Raw genomic sequence first — 19622 nt, forward strand, 5'->3', positions numbered from 1 at the left:
TCTCTGTGCATGCACTTAACTGGGCTGAACTGGGAGCACCCAACTCTAGGGCACAGCTCAGACCTGATGCCAGGGAACACCTAGCTAAGTGACCCAAACCCTCTGGGGGCTCTGGTCATCACCTAGAAATGGAGGGTAGCTGTGAGAATGTCAGAACAGGCGCAGAACCTCAATGTCTGCCGTCATTCCCTGGGCAAGCTCGCCCTGCTCCTGTTCCTGGGCGTGGGGCTTGGACGCAGGGGAGTGGGGGAGGGTCCCACCTCACCTTAAGTACAGCAGCCAAAGGGCTGTGGGTGTGGAGGGGATACAGCAGGTGTTCATTTTGGTCCAAGGGGAAGGTGAAGCCTGGAAGCATGAGTCTGCAGAAGTAGCAGTCATTCAATAAATACATGCTTATTTATTCATTGGGATAAGATGGTTTCTTTGGGGATAAATTCAAGAGGAGGTGCAAGCGCTTTATTTGCAATGTCCCTTCTCTGGCAGGTAGGTCAGCAAAGTTCCATGACAAGCTAAAAAAAAGTTATCCCCCAGTAGTCCTGGGGCAGGGGTTAAATTAAAAAAAGAAGGAAAGAAAAATCCTCAGTCATTCCTATTATTTCTTGATACAGAGGCTTGGGAAGAAGTTTCCACTGGGTTCAGAAGAAGGTGTGATTTCTGCATAGTGTTGGGGGGAAAGGGTAGGAGTGGGGGGGCCTCTTAGCCCACAGATGCCAACACAATGTCTACGGGCAGCTCCTCCGAACTTCTGGCCGTCACCTGCATGGTTACAGTGTCCAAAAGTAGCAGCCGGGAGCGCACCAAGATATCATGACCACCCCGGAACACACCTAAAAGGGAAGAGGGAAGTACAGATGTGTAAGGCAGCAGTGGGCTACAGAGGCTGGGCTGAGGGTGGCATTTGCAGCAACTGATCAAGGCAGCCCTGACGCAGTGAGATGGGAGCCAGGAGAGCTGGGCTGAAATCCCTGAATGAGACCTTGTGCCAGTCATCTTTACCTCTCTGAGCTGCAGTATCCTCAGCTACAAAGTGGAGGGGACAATAATGCTAACCATAGTTCAAGCTTCTGCCACACTGAAATGAATTAATAGATGTATAAGGCTTGTATCTGACATCACAGAGGCTCTGCCATGTGTTGGCTGACTCTAACAGCACAGATGAAGCGATGGCCCCACAATGACAAAACCACAGAGCAGGTGTCTGCAAGACCCAGGGGACTGGGCTGTTTCAGTGTGGCCACAAATGATGAGCTGGGGGGCCGTCAGCTGTGAGCAGGGCACTGAAGCAGAGCTACCAGCCAACCCAGTCTATGAACACACAGCAAAAAAAAACCCAAAACACAAAAACCACCTCCTTCTTTTGTTCACTGTTTCAGGTGTGAAAACTGTATATTCCCGCCCAATTTTAAGCAAAGGGTTATTACGTCTTAGAGGTACTGAAACAGAATACAGATACAGAAACATTTACAAACAAAATGTTATCAGGAATTTGCTTTAAAATAATCTGGAGTAGGGGAGAATGAGTGGGCATGGAGGCCATTAGTAGTTGCGGCTGGAGGATGAGCACATACTGCTCAATATTTGTGTGTATTTGAACATTTCCATGATGAAATCTTAAAATCCCTATTAGAAAAGACCAACCAACCCAGTAGAAAATTAGACAAATGATATGAAAACAATTCACAGAAAAGGAAATACAAACGGTACTGCACACTTGAGAAAATGCTTACCTTCATTCAATAAACGAAATGTAAAATATGTAAACTAGAGTAAGATAATCATTTTTCACCCAGACTGGCAAAGATCATGAAATGTGATAATATACTATGTTGCCCAGAGTGTGGGAGGAAAGGCTTATAATTTTTGTGGAAGGCAATAGAATATTTATCAAAATGAGAAATGTGCTTTGGCCTTAGGGAACTTATGCCACAGACACCATCACTCACAGAAGCAAAATAAAGTATGTGTGTATACATGTATACATATGATTATTCACCATAGCACTGTAATAGCAAAAGACTGGAATAATCCACATGTACACCAATATGGGCTGCTTCTGTAAAATATGTACATGTGTACAATGGAATATGAGGCGGCTATAAATAAGAATGAGGATTCAGTTTGGGATGATATAAGTTTCAGGAGATGGGTGGTGGTGACACATTCAGCAGGTACTTGCTAGGCTCGGGGGACACACAGCAAATGCCACTGACCTGGACACCTAGAAATGGTTAAAATGGTAAATTTTGCATTACATCTATTTCGCCACAATCAAAAAAAGAGAGAATGAGAGACCTCTATGTATTGATAGGGAAGAGCTCTGTCAAGTGAAAAGCAAAGTGCAGAAGAGTGTATGTACAATTTGTACACAAACATTTGAGTTAAAAAAGGGAACTGTGTATGGATCACTGTCTAACCCCATACACAAAAGTAAATTCAAAATGGATCAAAGACCTGAATGTAAGTCATGAAATCATAAAACTCTTCGAAAAAACATAGGCAAAAATCTCTTGGACATAAACATGAGTGACTTCTTCATGAACATATCTCCCTGGGCAAGGGAAACAAAAGCAAAAACGAACAAGTGGGACTATATCAAGCTGAAAACCTTCTGTACAGCAAAGCACACCATCAATAGAACAAAAAGGTACCCTACAGTATAGGAGAATATATTCATAAATGACAGATTCGATAAAGGCTTGACATCCAAAATATATAAAGAGCTCACACACCTCAACAAACAAAAAGCAAATAATCCAATTAAAAAATGGGCAGAGGAGCTGAACAGACAGTTCTCCAAAGAAGAAATTCAGATGGCCAACAGACACATGAAAAGATGCTCCACATCGCTAGTCATCAGAGAAATGCAAATTAAAACCACAATGAGATGTCACCTCACACCAGTAAGGATTGCCACCATCCAAAAGACAAACAACATATGTTGGCAAGGTTGTGGAAAAAGGGGAACCCTCCTACACTGCTGGTGGGAATGTAAATTAGTTCAACCATTGTGGAAAGCAGTATGGAGGGTCCTCAAAAAGCTCAAAATAGACATACCATTTGACCCAGGAATTCTACTTCTAGGAATTTACCCTAAGAATGCAGCAGCCCAGTTTGAAAAAGACAGATGCACCCCTATGTTTATCGCAGCACTATTTACAGTAGCCAAGAAATGGAAGCAACCTAAGTGTCCATCAGTAGATGAATGGATAAAGAAGATGTGGTACATATACACAATGGAATATTAGTCAGCCATAAGAAGAAAACAAATTCTACCATTTGCAACAACATGGATGGAGCTAGAGGGTATTATGCTCAGTGAAATAAGCCAGGCGGAGAAAGACAAGTTACCAAATGATTTCACTCATATGTGGAGTATAAGAACAAAGAAAAACTGAAGGAACAAAACAGCAGCAGACTCACAGAACCCAAGAATGGACTAACAGTTACCAAAGGGAAAGGGACTGGGGAGGACGGGTGGGAAGGGAGGGATAAGGGCAGGGAGAAAGAAAGGGGGCATTACGATTAGCATGTATAATGTGTGTGGGGGGCACAGGGAGGGCTGTGCAACACAGAGAAGACAAGTAGTGATTCTATATCATCTTACTATGCTGATGGACAGTGACTGTAATGGGGTTTGTGGGGGATACTTGGTGAAGGGGGGAGCCTAGTAAACATAATGTTCTTCATGTAATTGTAGATTAATGATAACAACAACAAAAAAAGGGAACTGTGTACATACTAGTTTTTATAGCCATAAAATCACTGGAAGCCCATGCTGGCACTGTGTGTTCATAACAGTAACACTAGCTGCCTATTGGCAAGGAGCTGGATGACTGGCAGCAAGGGGTGGGAGGGAGGCATTTCACGGCAGGTCTCTTAACCTTGTGAATTTTCAACACTGAATTTTGAATCCTGTGTTCCCAGTGTAGCCCTCCGCCCAGGAGGTAGTGACACCCAGGCCCTTAACACCCAGAAATGCTGCTTACCAGCCAGGAGCAATGTGTGGGTGTTCTTGTTATCTGGCACTTTGTCTGACCTCTCGCAAGGATGCATTCCCAAGAATTTCACGATATTGCCCACAGCCTCTGTAGGAAGAAGTCCCAGTACTGTTAAGCCCTGTTTGGCACCACCATTCCTCCAACCCCTAACCTGGCTCTGAGGGGCTTTTAATGAAGTGGCATCTGAAGTAAGTTCTCTAGACATGGCCCTGATCCTTGGGGCGCAGGAGATGGAGGGGAGAGAGGAGGATAGCACTTCAACAGAAGCCAAGGATCTTACCTTCCAGTGTCTTGATGGTGGACAAAGTGAATGTTTCCTCCTTCTCAAACTTGTCCCCGACCTCACCCCAGGCTGCTTCGAAATTCAGCTTTATGACCTTTTGGATATGATCAGCTACAGTGACTTCCAGATCTTCCAGCTGGGAAGGTAGAGGGGGACATCAGGCACAGCCCTCTGGGGGAAGACTCCCTGCTCTGCACCCCTCTGTGTCTCTGCTCTGAACTCACTGCTCATCCCTTCCTGCAACACATTCAGCAGGTACTTGCTAGGCTCTGGGGACACACAGCAAATTGACCATGTACCTGTCCTGAAGGTGCTCACAGACAAGTGGTACCCTTCAACGGAAAACGCCCCAACCCAAGCACTCACCTCATGGTGTCAGCTGCAAGATCACATCCCCTGTGAAGCCTGCCTAGTCAGCGCCTCAGGATCCAGGGACTGTGGGAGCACTCACGGAGCTCTGCCTCCTATGGCTTTGTCAGATCCTCCCCCTGCCTCAGCTGTGTCCTCTAGGCCTGCCTTATACTGGACCCCCACCTCTAAGTCAGCCATGTCTTCCGTGAACTTGACTCATAATACTTCCCCTCACCTTGGACTAAGTGTCCATAAAGGTTTCCTGTTCATTCACCAGCAGATCCTCACTAAGCCCCTCCCTACTCTTGTGGATGTTGAAGGTGTACCTAAGTAGGACTCAGTTCCAACAGCAGAAGCAATGTGTTAGGCCCAGCTCTCCCAAGGAGCTCACTTGGTCCTGGGGGTCACTGTTGGCTCAAGGAAGGCCCCTTGTCACAACGGCTCCAGGCTGACACAATGGAGAGTGTCCGCTGTATTCCACAGTGGCAGTCCCAACCATGAGGAGCTCTAACCATCTCCACCCTAGGCCAAGTGTAGCATTGCACTCAGATGGCACTGAGCCTGTGGCCCATGATCACAGCCCAGAACTGCACTCGTGCAGTTCCATCCAGGCTCAGAGAGGTGCAACTGGAAGGGCTACTTCAGAGCAGGGCAGAACTACAAGCAGATGCAAACTGACCCTGTTTCTCTAGAAAGCAATCTGACAATATGAATCAAAGTCTTACAATCATTCCTATCTTTTGGCCTAATTATTCTACTGCTAGGAATCTATCCTAAGCAAGTAACTTGACACGCAGATAAAAATTTTTACCCAAAGGGGTGTTTTATGCAGCATTTAGTGAAAATTTGGAATCCCAAATGCCCGACATTAAGGGAATACAAGGTCCAGTTGGTTACGCTCTATCTATGTAACAGAGTAGTTTAAAGTCATTAAAGTGTCTATGAAGTACTTGTAATGATGGGAAAGGCTGTTTTAAGTGAAAACAGCGAGATGCAGTGTAGAGATAACCTCAGGTATACAACTTCCCTCCACCTAGTTCCCACGTAAGGACTATGTGCAATGTTTTTCTGTATGTTTATACTTTGTTTTTGTACTTCCCATGTTTTCTTTTTACACACAAGCATGTATTTTTTTAAGTTTAAAGAAAATTTCTTTCAAAGGGAGCTTTGAAACTAAAAGCGGCAAGAAAACAGGCCAAGCCTGACTGTTAGCCCCTGGAGGCAACCTCAGGCACAAATGTGAGCCTCCTCCCAATACTAGCTTCTCACCACGTATTCATCCTCATAGCCTTCATCATCAGTCTCCCCAGTGGTGGGGTCACAGTCCTTGACAGTGAACTTCATCATGCAGCTGAACGTACAGGCCACTGTGAGGAGAAAGGTCAGTGGTCAGGACGTCCCCAGCCACAGGGGGGATGGCCACAGCCTGCTCTCCAGGCCCCTGAGCGCCAGCAGCAGTGACATGCTATCCAACCCACAGATCTGGACAGGGGGTGCCTCCTTGTGGAAGGAGGGTGGTCATGGGTCAGAGGAGCCCCCTCCTGGGGAAGAAGAAAGAGGAAGCAGAGATGCTGCAGGATGGCTACGCCGTGACGGTCACAGGCCCACTGCCCCAAGCCTGGAAAAAGAAGATGGTGGTTTCCTTGGGAGGAGTGGGTTGGGGCCTGCCTTTGTGCCCATCTCTATTTTCATGGTATAAAGGAAAAGTACTGGTTTGGCATCCAGCCAGACCTGGTTCTGCCTCTTCCCGGCCATAGGAACTTGGACAGACCATTTTTTTTTTTGGTATCATTAATATAAAATCACACGAGCAACTGTGGTTACTAGATTCCCCCCATTATCAAGTCCCCACCACATACCCCATTGGACAGGTCATTTAACCCGAGTCAGCCTCATCTAGAACAGGGAGAGCAGTACTTATCCCCATGGGTCCTCCACAAGGACGAAATGAGATAACGTACGAACAGTACCCAGGACCCAGCTGTTCTTCTCAGGTCTGATATCAAGGAGCTGAAGCTTTAATAGGGGACAAACAGCCAGGGTACAAGCTGCCCACCCCATCCTGACCCAGGGGCTCCCATGTGACCAGGGTGGTTTCTGGAGAGGGGCTCACCAGCTGTGGGGTCTTCCCGTGACAGTGCCACCAACGTGTAGCAGGTCCCAGGCTGGTTATAGGGTAGGCTCCGGGCAGGCACGTAGCAGAGCACCTCATAGGCCTCAGTCGGTTCCATCTGCACAGTGACATTCTCCAAGGTCTGGTCATTGAGCGTGTTCGTGCAGTCAAACTGGACCAGAGAGGTCAGACACTGCTCGAGGTGGTCCTAATTCTCACCACCTGGGCCATCCCAGTCCTTTCACCCAGGCTTCCTGTCTCTGTGCCAACACTCAAGACACCAGAGTGTCAAGGGTGCAAGAGACACACCAGCTGGTGACAGATCCTGTCATCGAGCTGGGCTCCTAACCTATTCAGTGAGGGGGTGCCATGACGCTACAGGACCGTCAGACCGGGACCGTCCCTGGGCCCGATCCCCAGCAGGGCCTCAGCCCAAGCTCACCTGGAACACCATGTGGTCAGTGAAGGTGTGTTTGGTGCAGCGGATGACATACTCTGTCTCCGACTCAGTGAGGGCCACAGGCTCAGGCGAGGACTTGAAGAGGGGCCCCAGCCCACGGAACTCTGGCACTGCCGCCAACTGCTCTGAAACCCACAGGCCACACGTTCAATGCCCAGAGCAGCTTGTGATGGTTTCTAATAAATCCTCATGCCTAATTTTCAAAATCTTTCACCTTACTGAGATGGATGGGTATGTAGATACAACGGGTTACTCACTATTTCCTAAGTATAACAATACATTTTCTCATCCCCCTGAATTTGCTCACATTTTACCACCTACTATGCTCCCCTCTGTCCCACAAAAGACCTCAGAAGCGGGGCCGCCCGAGGCGGGTGAGTGCGGCGCGCGTCCCCGGGCTGCCGTCCCTGCGGCTGGTCGCCCCAGGAAGTGAGGCCTGGGGTGGGATGGGAGGGGGGTCCGCGGGGCCAGGGACCGCGAGGCGCTGCGCGGGGCTGAGAGCGCGCAGCGGCGACCCCCTCCCGTTGACCTCCCGTCCCGTCTGTTCCCACCGCCACCCTGCGGCGCCCATGGCCCCGGCGCTCCGGCGACCCTATCAGCCGCTGAGGGGGCGGCCCGCCCCTGGGCCCGCGACGGCCTCTCCAGGCAGCCCGGGCCCCTGACCGGTCTCTAAAGCGCGCTCTGTTTCATTTCGGAAATCGAAACTTAGAATGATTTGGCCAGTGAGAACCTCAACTCAGTGGGCCTTGAGAACTCTGTCTTGAGCAGTCCACCTTGGTCTATCAAGGGAATCATGGCAGCTGATGAAGGTAACAAAAAACAAGTTCTTAACGAGCATGGAGATGAAAAATTTTCGAGGATGAACAAAAAGAGATTAATTCATAAAATTGTAAAGGAAAATACTCAGTTAAAGGAGAAAATCCAGAAGCTTGAAGCTGATTAGAAGAGGCCGCCAGAAACTTCCAGATTAAAGTGGATATTCCCGAAACACAGATGAAATTCACATCCTTAGAGAATCCTGAGGACAGCCAGTTTTTTTACACCTCTTGTTTATTTCAAGTGAGCTCCCAAGTTTTTTTATGAGCTACGAAGAGGACAAGCGCTTATCACATTTGAAAAAGAAGTTGCCCAAAATGTGATCAGGATGGGGAAACATCATGTGCAGATAGAGGTGATGGCCAACCCCGTTCCATTAAACTCTGGAGTCAGATTCCAGGTTCCTGTAGACGTGTCTAAAATGAAGATCAATGTTACTGAAATTCCTGATGAATTGCCTGAAAATCAGATGAGAGACAAGCTAGAACTGAGCTTCATTGCTGATAAGATTTTGAAAAAGAAAGACTATCCTCTTTTTATAAATCAACACTGCCATAGAGTGACTGTTTCTCCATACATAGAAACGCACTTGAGAAATTTTCAGGAATATCTGAGAGGACAGTGCTTCTGACTGGAATGGAAGACCTTCAGATAATGGATGAAGAGATTGTAGAGGATTTACTTAACATTCACTTTCAACGGGAGAAGAATGGAGGTGGAGAAGTAGATGTAGTCAAATGTTCTCTAGGTGAAGCCCACATAGCATACTTTGAAGAAGAGGCTCATGGAATCACATGAAAATTAGAGTTACTGGGTCCAAATCATTATCAGTGTTTGACAAAAATGAGTATCTGTTTTCCTGAAAAGAATGACACTTTAATTCTTTAGCGTCCATTTATTCTTAGATACAAAATAAATTTCCATGTCTTTGAAAAAAAAAAAGACCTCAGAAGCAATAAACTGACTGGGAGATCCCAGTGTCCTGGGCCTAATCCATTTGGAGACTTCCTTAACTTTAGAAGCTCAGCAAGGATTCCTAAAAGAAGGTGGAGCTCAGGTAAAGACTAGAAGAATGAGGAGAATGCTGTTATAGACAGAAACAGGCAAAAGAACAAACTGGTCCTACATATATTTTTTTTTACAGAACTGGGAATGGTTTATTAAGGGTCACACTAGGGGAGGAGAGAGAGGAGGGGACAGGGTTGGCAGGGGAAACATTCAGACCATAATGTAGTTATGACATTTTTCTAAATGTATCATTGCCACAGCCTTCTGGTCACAGCTCAGGGTCCTCTCCAAATTTTAAACTGATAGTCTGAGTGGTGGAGGAGCAGGCGGAGGTGGTCCATAGGTGATGAATGGTGATGGACAGCAGCCCATCAGGTAGGGCATGCAAGGTGGTCTTGGGAAATGAGGTCTTCCTGCATCCATATGGACCTGGCCCTCAGAGGCACCCTTATTCGGGAAGGAGCCACGGTTCCTTCTGGGAGCTGCACCGCGTCCTGAACCTCTATGCCCAGGGTTCTGCTTCTCAGGTCTGCCAGGCATTGGTGTCTGCCTCTTGTATCCCTCAGGCAGCTTCTGCTTTTCCAGGCTGAGTTTCAAGTGCACGCACCCCCTGGTCTGCTGAATCACCAACCTGCTCAAAATCTGAGTCTTGGTCCAGTTGTCTTGAACCCTTTTTCCTTGGCAGGTAACCTGGGTTTTGAAAGGTGTGGTCTGCTGCAGGGTATGGTTTTTAGTTTGCTCAGTTTCTCGCCTGCACTCTTCTACCTATCTCTGCTGATTTTAACTTTGCCTCTGTGCTTCTTAAGCTTTCATTGTGCTGCTTCTTCAGCTTCTCATCTGCAGCCATTTTCTTTTCTGCATACTTTTCATTACACAGGTCTATGATCTTCTTCAGGTGTTTGAATTCCACTCCCCGTACAGCTTTTGCAGACCTCAGTACACAACAACTTTGTTTAGGGTCTCTTTTATGTTCTTCCAGGTTACATTTTTCAGCATTCAGCATTCTCACCTCATGTCGTTTCCTTCCAAAGGTGAAACTGAATGTCTTCCTTCAGCACATGCTGGTCTTCCGAGTTCACTTTTGGTTCACTGGCACATGCTTCATCAAGGGCGATTTGAACCAACTCCTGAATCTTGACTTCCGACCTCTCTGAGACAGCAAAGTACTAAGGATGTCACTCAAAATCCCATTGGTCTCTTCAACTCCGTTGGTATCATGCTTAAACATAAGGGCTGCATCAGACAGAATCCTATTTTCCCTCTTAGTTTCTTGAAGACATTTCTTTGATCTTCTGCTGATTCGCTGATCTTCTGCTCCCAAGCAGATATTTTTTCTGCAAGTTCTGTATTTTCTTTTGCAACATTACTGATCTTCACAGTTACCTGGTATAAATTAACTTGATATCCTCAAAGTTTTATCACAAGGACAGTTGTCCAGAGATAAACGACAAGCACCAAAACTCCCAGGATGGCAGCTCCAACAGTGAGCTTCTGCAGAATTTCAGAATCATCAAGCCCCAGGTGGCAAGTGTCAGGCAAAATACGGGCAAGGACAGATGGGAACTCTATGTCTTCCATTGTAAACTCATGAAGTATGTGGGAAGGAGCCACAGTTCCTCGACAGTGAACTTCATCATGCAGCTGAACGTGCAGGTCACCGTAGCTGACAGCCTTTTACCCAAAGGGGTGTTTTATGCAGCATTTAGTGAAAATTTGGAATCCCAAATGTCCGACATTAAGGGAACACAAGGTCCAGTGAGTTACCTCTATCTGTGTAACAGAGTAGTTTAAAGTCATTAAAAAGTGTGTCTATGAAGTACTTGTAATGACAGGAAAGGCTGTTTTAAGTGAAAACTTCTTGCTGTTTGAGTGACTGAGACACCCGAGCAGGAGGAGCCAGAAGAGCAGCCTCTGCATCTTCATGTCCTGATCCTCTCAGGGGTGCTGGGCGCCAAAGGGGGGAAGGGGAAGGGGAGAGGAGGGGTCGCAATTGGGGGTAGGGGTGGGGAAAGTGTGTGGCAGGAAGGGGGGAGTAGGGTGGGCAGGGGTCTGTGTGAGTGGGATAGGACAGACCAAGGCCGAGAGGGGAGTGAGGAGGGATTAGAGGTCAGTGAATTAGTAGGTTAGTAGGCCAGTAGGTCAGTATGGTCCTACACATTTTTAAGTTAAGACAAATGACGAATAGAGATGTTTCAGACTCAGACTGTTGCAGAAAACCCAACTTAGGATGGCCTGGGTACCTGGTACGGCCTGTCCCTACATCCCACAGCCAGATTCCAGCACTGGGCTGGGCGCTCTGGCCCAGGCACTGGCCCCCATCCAGGCCCATCCATGTGAAAAGAGGCATCTGGCAGCTGTCTGCACACGTCTGCCTATGATGCTATGGCTGCTGCTCTCACCCCTATTCCACTGCAGGGGCGGGACTCCTCAAACTATAGACACAGATGACCCCTATCAGAATTATTCAGGAGTATGGCTTGTTTAAACACTCAGCTCCTTCTAACCATCCCAAATTTGCTCAATAAGAATCCCTGGGTACAGGAGCCAGGCCTTTCTAACACTCTCAGATGGCTCTGATGTATGCAGTTATTTGAAGACCACTGCTCCAACATTTTCAACCTGTCTTCCCAATTGAAACGAACTCCATAAGGCCAGGAATTGACCCGAGGCCAGGGATCTGGTATTTTGCCGTGAACTTAGAAGGTACTCAATTCACGTTTCAGGAATAGACACTGAAAGTAGGGACTATTGTTATGATTTTGCTTCTCCTCCCACATATGGTCAACATGACTGCTTCAGCCCTCTGCAGCCTGAAGGGCTGTATCTAATGAACACACAGGCAATAAAGCCCAGGAAGAGTCAACTCAGATACTAGGAGGAACTTTTGGGCCACTGTGATCATCAGCTACCAGAGCACTTTTCTATGGGAATTTATTTCATTGGGCATTAAGTTTCAAGACCTGACACTTACTACCTGGAGGACTCTGCTAGTAGCTGTCAGCTAATGCCTCTGAGTTTGACTCTTCATCAATAAAATTGATACAATGATCTTGCACATAGGGTTGCTGTGAAGATAAATGAGGCAATAAATGTGAAGCTCTAGCAAAGTTCCTGGAATTTAATGTGAACAATAAATGTTAGGTTTGCGAAAATTGTTTAAAATGAAACTGATGCCCTCGAAGATGCTTAGAAGGAGGCTTCCTTGGAAGGTATGGCAGAATGCTGGCCCCCAAGATGTCCAGAGGCTAATTCCCAGAGCCTGTGAATATGTTATGCCACATGGTAAAAGAGAATCTGCAGATATGATTAAGCTGGATCTTGAGACACAGAGATGATCCTGGATTATCTGGCTGCATCCTGAATTATCTGATTATTAGAGAAATCTGAAGAGGCTACACTGCTGGCTGTGATAATAGAGTGGGGCACTCCTAGGCTAGGAATGTAGGCGGCCTCCAGAAACTAGCAAAGGCAAGGAAACAATTCTCCCCCACAGCCTCCAGAGCCTCCGGAGCAAGCCCAGCACTGTCAACACAGTGAAACCCACTTTAGCTTTCTGAACACAGAACTGTTAGATACTGAATTTGTGTTGGGTTAAGCTGCTAAGTTTGTGGTGATCTGCCAGAGCAGCAAGAGGGCACTAACACAGGAGGAAAAGTCTCAGGTCAGAGCGATTCCAGTCAGCTCAGGATCCCAGCTTTGCTGAATCTCAAAGATAGTATGCTGGCAGAAGACAGGATGCTGGAGTGGAATGGGGGGACCTAATTTAAGTCAGCAATAACTGGGAGCCTGCTGTGAGGAAGGCAGGCACTATGCTCGGTGCTGACAGAGGATATAAAAGAACATAGAAGGACCATACAAGACTATTCAGGGAAGACAGAAGAGCTGGTATAGAAGTGATGAGCTTAGGTGATCCTTCATGGAGGAAGAGGGGAATGTGCTAGTCCTTGAGGAAAGGAATTCAGTGGATAAACTGTCTGGCAATTAGATGAATTCAAGACCAGAGGAACAGATAAATACCTAAGCAAAACCATACTAGACAATGTGGACTGAACACATCTGGAACCCAAGAAAAAGGACCAGTGTCTTTGGACCCCAACTGTTCTGAATCAGACATCTGGACCTGGGCTGGGCTTAAGGGACCTCAGGCCTCAGAATGAAGGCCGAGTGGCAGCTCTGAGCCAATTCCAGTTTGATCTGGATCTTAATTTCAGACCCTCCACTTTACTGCTGTGCAACCTTGGGCAAGCTGCTCTCTCTCTCAGCTTCCGACTCCTCAGATATCAAATGGACCCAATAACTTCCCCCTGAGGCTCAAATTTGCTGTCTAAAGCACTCTCATGGCCCACCCTCAGGACACACCCAATGAACAACAGTTCTTCCTCTTAATTCCCAAGGACAGGTACCCCGAAGCTGACGAGATCAAGCCCAGTTCCGAGGGCCCCACCAAGCACTGCTACTCACCCTGGAAGATCTCCTGCCGGGTGGCTGCCACTTTCTCAGGCTGCTTGGCTGCTGTGAGGGGGGTGCTTTCTGTGGGAGCAAATACACGTGGTGACCAGTGACTCCAGTAATGGGCACTGTGCTGTTACCCAGCGAGAATGTCCCACCTCCTGAGACAGCGGGACGTACAGAACATGTGGGGAAGAGAGCAGGGGTTAGTGTGTATGTGTACCATTTCCTGGAGGCAGAGGAAGAATCAGTCCCTCCTCTCAGCTAACCCCAGCCACCCTGGTTAGTTAGTTGGGCTCAGTGGCCTCACTTCTAGTGCAGCTCCTTTCTGGAGGCCTGCCCCCGAGGGCCTCTGAAAGGGGTACAGCTGTTACCTACCCGGTCTCTGCTCTGCCATGGGCATGGTGGCCAAGGGCACGGATTTGAGGTCGAAAGGTTTTTCTGATGGTTCCAGAGTGTATTGCTGCAGGGCCCGCTCCAGGCCAGGTATGGAAACCGTCAGACCTAGAGGCCAGGGGAGAGGTCACGCCTGGAACACGTGACAGAATGAGCACCAGGAAGCTGCCACAGAAGACTGGGGCCCTGGGGCCTAGGCTGGACCACCCTGTGAAAACCCCTTACCCTTCTGGACCCCCACTTTCTCACCTAATCCTCCTCCACAGGCCTGGTGTAGGGAATTACATATATATACCAGAGTGACTTACAGAGTAAAGTGCTATGCAAATGGAGGTTTTTATTAATGACTAGAGTTTCAATTCACTGAGCTGTCTCCACCCAACAGGTGTGAACCACAGGACCCTTGTCCCCCGAGGTCACAGTGATGCCATGAAGTTGCCATGCAAGCCCAGCCCAGAGTGGCTTGCCTCGGATTTTCTCTGCTTCAGAAGGGTATGCAGAGTTCCCCTCTGGGGTGCTGAGAAGGGCCGGTGCTCCAGTCAGGGCTGGGTCAGAGGCAGCCAGGGTAAGGCTCACCGTTTAGGATATAGCCAGCGTTGAGGGCCTTCTGCTTCTGCTCCAGGACATTGAGATAGAAGGTGGCCCGGTCCCTGACTTCATTGTCATCGTCCATCACACACCTACAGCCAGAACACAAGGTACTCCTGACTGGGGCTCCACAGGGGAGACAGGAGGGAAGCTGCAGGGCTTCATCAGAGGATGGCTAGAGGAAGCAAGTCTCTTAAGGTCTGGTGCCCAGATGTGGTATCCAGGCATCAAATGCAGAGGGGCCTAAGAGATGCTAACTAATTAGCCAGCAGGTGGCCATATTCATATGCTCTTGACCCTCTCCTTAAAGCCCACCCAGTGAGGGAGGTACTCTACCTCCTGTATCCAAAAGCGTATGTCCAAAGATAATTTAATACGATGCAACAGTTCCATTCAGTGTGTTCTCAATAGGAATGGAAATGAGTATCACATAAAACTGGCCCATGAATACAGCAGCACTATACACAAAAGCCAAGAAGTGGAAAAAACCCAATGTCCATTAACTGATAAGCAAATAAACAAATGTGGACTATCCACACAACGGAATACTATTTGGCCAGAAAAAGGAATTAAGTACTAGTTCATGTTCCAACATGGATGAACCTTGGAAAAATGAAGAAGCCAGACCCCGAAAGGCCACACATTGTATGGCTGCGTTTATATGGAACATCCAGAATGAGCAAACCTTTTCAAGGGCTGGGGTGGGGATGGGAGAAGTGACTGTGAATGGGGATGGGGTTTCTTCTCAGGGTGATAAAAATGTTTTAAACTTAGATTGTGGCAGTAGTTCATGGCTCAGTGAATGTACTAAAAACCATCGTATTGAAGATATTAAATGGGTGAATTGCATAGTTTATGAATTATAAAGCAACGAAGCTGTTTTTATAAAAAGAAATTAACTCACATTAATAATGACCACGTCTGGGTGGGGGGAATTTTCCATGATTTTGTTTTGCATGCTTTTCTTTGCTATTTTTTTCTTACAATCCATCACTGGATAATTTTTCTCCCCCTTTCAAGAGACAAAGGATGGACACCTGGACTGAGGCAACTCTGTCATCTACCAGGGCCCTCTGGCCTCAACTCACCTCTTCAGTAACACCAAGATGCTGGGTAACATCTCTTCATTTTGGGCTCCAAACTTGGCCAGAGCACTCACTGCGCCTGTGTTGGTGAAGCAAAATGAGTTACCTGACATGCCTGACAGCTCGCTGCTTGGGCACGTCTGGTGCTCAGAATGCACCTTTGGGCAGTAGAAGCCCCAAGCCAGGCAGTCCCATGCCAGGCGACTCAAACCCCCCACCACCGAGGCCACAGTTGGGTCTGGGGGGACCTTGGCTGCACTTGGCCTCAGCCTCCCCCTCTATTTCACGGAGAAGGCAGCCCCATTCTCTGATTCCAGGAGCCATGTCAGCATTAATTGTGATGAAGCCACAGAAGCTGGCTTCTGTACTGAAATGGCCTCAATTTACAGGGAGGCTTTAGATTAATATAAACACGAAAATGAACTATGATTTAAGGACTATTAATTGGTAAAAGAGGAAAATCTGTCCAGTGAAGGCATGAGAAGAATGAACAGTAAATTAAAAATAAAATAAAGAATATGATGGTTGCATGCTGAATTGTACACCCATTTACAAGTGAATTTTATAGTATGTCAGTTATATGTCAATATGGCTATGAGTCTAAAAAAAGTTAAACACCAAGAAGAGAACAAAAAAAAAGACAAAGCTAAACACCAACATATAGTATTAAAAAATAAGAAATCAGTAACACAGAGAATTAAAGATCCGTTCAACTCAATGACATCAAAGCACCTATGTCCTTCTTACAATAAAACACTGTGCTTGTGAGGCAAGGAAGCCAAGTGCCCTTTGCCAGAACAGTCTACTCAAGAGAAAGTTATGTGCCCACGTTCAGCCCTGGCTCAGACCCACCTGCCCGGACCTCCTCATGCTCCAAGACCACTCGGTTGTAGATGAAGCGGATGTACTTGGAGGGATTATTGGTCTTGGGGCCCTCCTGGCCCAGGAGATGCAGGATGCGAGTGGCCAGCACAGTAAACTCGCAGTCCTCGATGAATTCGCACAGGTGGGACAGCCCCGTCTCCTTGCTCTCCGTGTTCTCCTCGATGATGCTGATGATGCAGTCCACGATGGCCCGCTTGTACTCAAAGCCACCCTGCAGTGAGAGGGCTCAACTGAGCAAGGAGGCTGTTCTCACCAGAAAGGGGCTATGAGGTGCAGAGCCTCGTCAGTAACAGGGACAGTGGTCCAAATGCAGAACCTGGACACAGGGGACCTGGCTCTGCTGGTCTCTCTCTCTCCTTTTTGTGTAAAACAAAAGGTTGGACTGAATGCTCGCTGAGGCCCTTTCAAATCTAACAGTCAGTAGATAGTTTAACAGAAACATTTTGGGTCTTACTTTTCTTCCCAACATTGAGATAAGGTAGAATGGTAGTGTAGAAGCTATGGAAAACATGGTGGTTCCTCAGAAATTCTTTAAAAATAGAATTGCCATATGACCTGGTAACCCCACTTCTCAGAATACACTGCAGAGAATTGAAAGCAGAGTCTCAAAGAGATACCTGCACACCCATGCTCCCAGCAGCATTATTCACAATAGCCAAAAGATAGAAACAACCCAAGTGCACTGATGGATGAATGGATAAACAAAACATGGTCTACCTACCTGATAGAATATTATTCATCCTTAAAAAGGAAGGAAATTCTGACACATGCTACAATATGTATGAACCTTGAGGACACTGTGCCAAGTGAAATAAGCCAGTCCCAAAAGGACAAATACTGTGATTCCACCAGGAGGTCTCTAGAGCAGTCAGATTCATAGAGACAGAAAGAATAGTGGTTTTGGGGATCCGGGGGAATGGAAAATAAGGGGTTATTATTTAATAGGTACAGAGTTTCAGTTTTGCAAGATGAAAAGTTATGGACATTAGTGGCACAGCAATGTGAATATATTTAACAATATTGAACAATACCCTTTAAAACAGTTACAATGTTAATTTTATGTTGCGTATTTTATCACAAAAAGGAAGAGGCAGAATGAGGCAGTAGAGAATCAGAAGATCCTGGATGCAATCTATGCTCTGCTACTCAAAGACTTTAAAGACAGAGGTGACAACTGAGATGCCTATAGGTACCAGACGTGTAGCCTGACACCATGAAGCCAACTACACAGGAACAGTGCGGCAAAGGACACTGCTCACCCCACCTAAAGAGGGAAATCACCCCTCAGCCCAGATCTTACAAGTTTTGTAAGAGAAACTTGAATCTGTTGTGGTGGTGGTTTTTTCCTGGATTTTAAATAATGGCTACTAACTTGAAAGGTTTAAAAATTATTCGTGTAAAAATTGCATATGGGTCAAATGCAGGTCAAACTTGCATAAGGGTCAAATCCAGTCTCTGTTCTCAGCTTAGTTTCTGTTTTATGGCTGTGTCACTTTACTTGTCTGAACCTCAGGCACCTGCATAACAAAGACCTTTTGAAGAGTAAGTAAGATGCTATTTATACAATATTGTACATTTCAAACAAGGCTGTCATGGGAGTAGGTGCACTATGAACCTTCAAATGCTGTATTTCAGTTCTACAGCCAGCCAACCAGCTTGGTGGGCAGCATGAAGTTCAGAGCAACCTCATCAAGGCTTTGCTGGGAGCTGCCCTGACTAGAGAATGACATGCCCTCTGCAGGAGCACTTTCTAGAGGGCAAGGTCTCAGAGTCTAAGTGCTGTGCTCTAATGAGTGAAGGTCTTACACTAAACCGTTACATGGAACTATGAGCTCTTCTGGAAGGAAAGGAGCTCTGGGAGAAAACCATGGGCTTTGGATCTTGGCTCAGAAACTTACTGAGGTGACCTGGCAGGTCTTTGAGTCTCAGATCCCTGAATTTTAAAGAGAGATAATAAAGTCTACTGACAAGGCCTGTTATGAGGATCACAAGATTGTGTACACTGTGTAGTGTCGCCGAAGTGCCAGCCCATTAGCTGAAGGCTCCCTGAACACTGTGCCCTCTGCTTCTCTAATGCTCCTGGGAACCCCAAAGAAGCCAAGGTAATGGTACTTCCACTACCTCAGTCCAAGGGCCACTCTGGGGCTGGGGCAAAGGGGCACCAAGGATATGGGGACCTCATCTACTCCACACTTTGCATCTGCTCCTCTGAATTACCCAGTTTTGTTGTGACATCCAAGAACAGTGGCATAAGTGAATCACTAATTCAGGTCACAAACAAAAATAGAATCAATGTCACATTCTTAGTATCAGTTTTACAAGAAACCACCCCTGGAACTCCTGGAATGGCCCAGAATATTTCTACACTGGACAACAGTACAGAACACAGGTTTCCCCATTTCCAGCACAAGCATGGCCTCAGGGCACCTGCTGAGTCTTTACAGCCAGGGTGGGGCATCATTATAGTTATTACTGCAAATACCAGTAATTGGCACACGTTTAGACTGTTGGCCCATGAGGAGTTTAAGGGGCCACAGGCACCAGGAAATCCACCCAGTTAGGAGGTTGATGTGGGTACGCCCAGGAAGAGGCTCTTGGCCCCCAGTCGAGGGGGGAGCCAGCAGCCAGGCCTCCCCGCCCCCAGCACCAGGGATCCTGGCGCCCCCTGAGGGCCCCACTCGTACCTCCTCCCGCAGCATGCTGAATAGGAAGTTCATGAGGACAGCGTGTTTGCGAGGGTACTTCTGACACAGGGCACTGATGGCCTGGACAACCACCACCTGAGTCAAAAGCACACGTGTAAGCAGCAGCCCCCTGCCACGAGGGTCAAGGTACTCAGTTCACTAAGCGCTAACAGAATTCTTCCTTGGCTAAGGCTCCAGCCCCACCCTGAGAGAGCACAACCCTGGAGCCTACCCAGGGCAGGGGGCCTGCGCAGAGGCCCCAAGAGCCCTGGACGCGGACTCTGGGTCCTCCGCTCTGCCCTTCCACTCTGACCTCAGGTCTTGGAGCCCCCTCTCATCCCAGCTGAACCTCCTGGCTCCCACCCGGCCCTCCTGGCTCATCTTTGGGTATCCTGTCCTTGGCCCTCTTCCCATGCAGTCTCTCCAGCAATCTTATCTCCTTCCCTGGTTTTAGCCACTTCTACAACACTTACCTCAAATCTCTGTCTCTTGTCTGAGTTCAAATG

The 19622-nt window shown here is 47.4% G+C and overlaps 1 protein-coding gene, 1 long non-coding RNA gene and 1 pseudogene across 2 annotated transcripts in view; 1 reads left to right on the forward strand and 2 right to left on the reverse strand.

Annotated features, from left to right (window-relative positions):
* Nucleotides 1-578: 578 nt before the first annotated feature.
* The window catches only part of COPG1 (COPI coat complex subunit gamma 1), a 28143-nt gene continuing 9099 nt past the window's right edge, over nucleotides 579-19622 (reverse strand). Inside the window, exons 13-24 of the mRNA XM_036911533.2 lie at nucleotides 19117-19212; nucleotides 16400-16643; nucleotides 15551-15626; nucleotides 14451-14554; nucleotides 13857-13982; nucleotides 13491-13559; nucleotides 7188-7330; nucleotides 6746-6917; nucleotides 5902-5999; nucleotides 4279-4417; nucleotides 3987-4085; nucleotides 579-827 (exon numbers count right to left, since the gene is read on the reverse strand). Of these exons, the coding sequence (XP_036767428.2) occupies nucleotides 697-827; nucleotides 3987-4085; nucleotides 4279-4417; nucleotides 5902-5999; nucleotides 6746-6917; nucleotides 7188-7330; nucleotides 13491-13559; nucleotides 13857-13982; nucleotides 14451-14554; nucleotides 15551-15626; nucleotides 16400-16643; nucleotides 19117-19212 (1497 nt within the window). The 3' untranslated portion in view covers nucleotides 579-696. The remainder of the gene's footprint in view (nucleotides 828-3986; nucleotides 4086-4278; nucleotides 4418-5901; nucleotides 6000-6745; nucleotides 6918-7187; nucleotides 7331-13490; nucleotides 13560-13856; nucleotides 13983-14450; nucleotides 14555-15550; nucleotides 15627-16399; nucleotides 16644-19116; nucleotides 19213-19622) is intronic.
* On the reverse strand, nucleotides 4424-5895 carry LOC130684607 (uncharacterized). The gene is made up of 3 exons (XR_008998939.1): nucleotides 5677-5895; nucleotides 5086-5641; nucleotides 4424-5039 (listed from the first exon to the last, which is right to left on the reverse strand). It is a non-coding gene; the product is annotated as an uncharacterized LOC130684607 (long non-coding RNA).
* Nucleotides 7337-9019, forward strand: LOC118925582 (N-myc-interactor-like; annotated as a pseudogene).

Source organism: Manis pentadactyla, chromosome 1 (assembly GCF_030020395.1).
Source record: "Manis pentadactyla isolate mManPen7 chromosome 1, mManPen7.hap1, whole genome shotgun sequence".
Lineage (NCBI taxonomy): Eukaryota > Metazoa > Chordata > Mammalia > Pholidota > Manidae > Manis > Manis pentadactyla.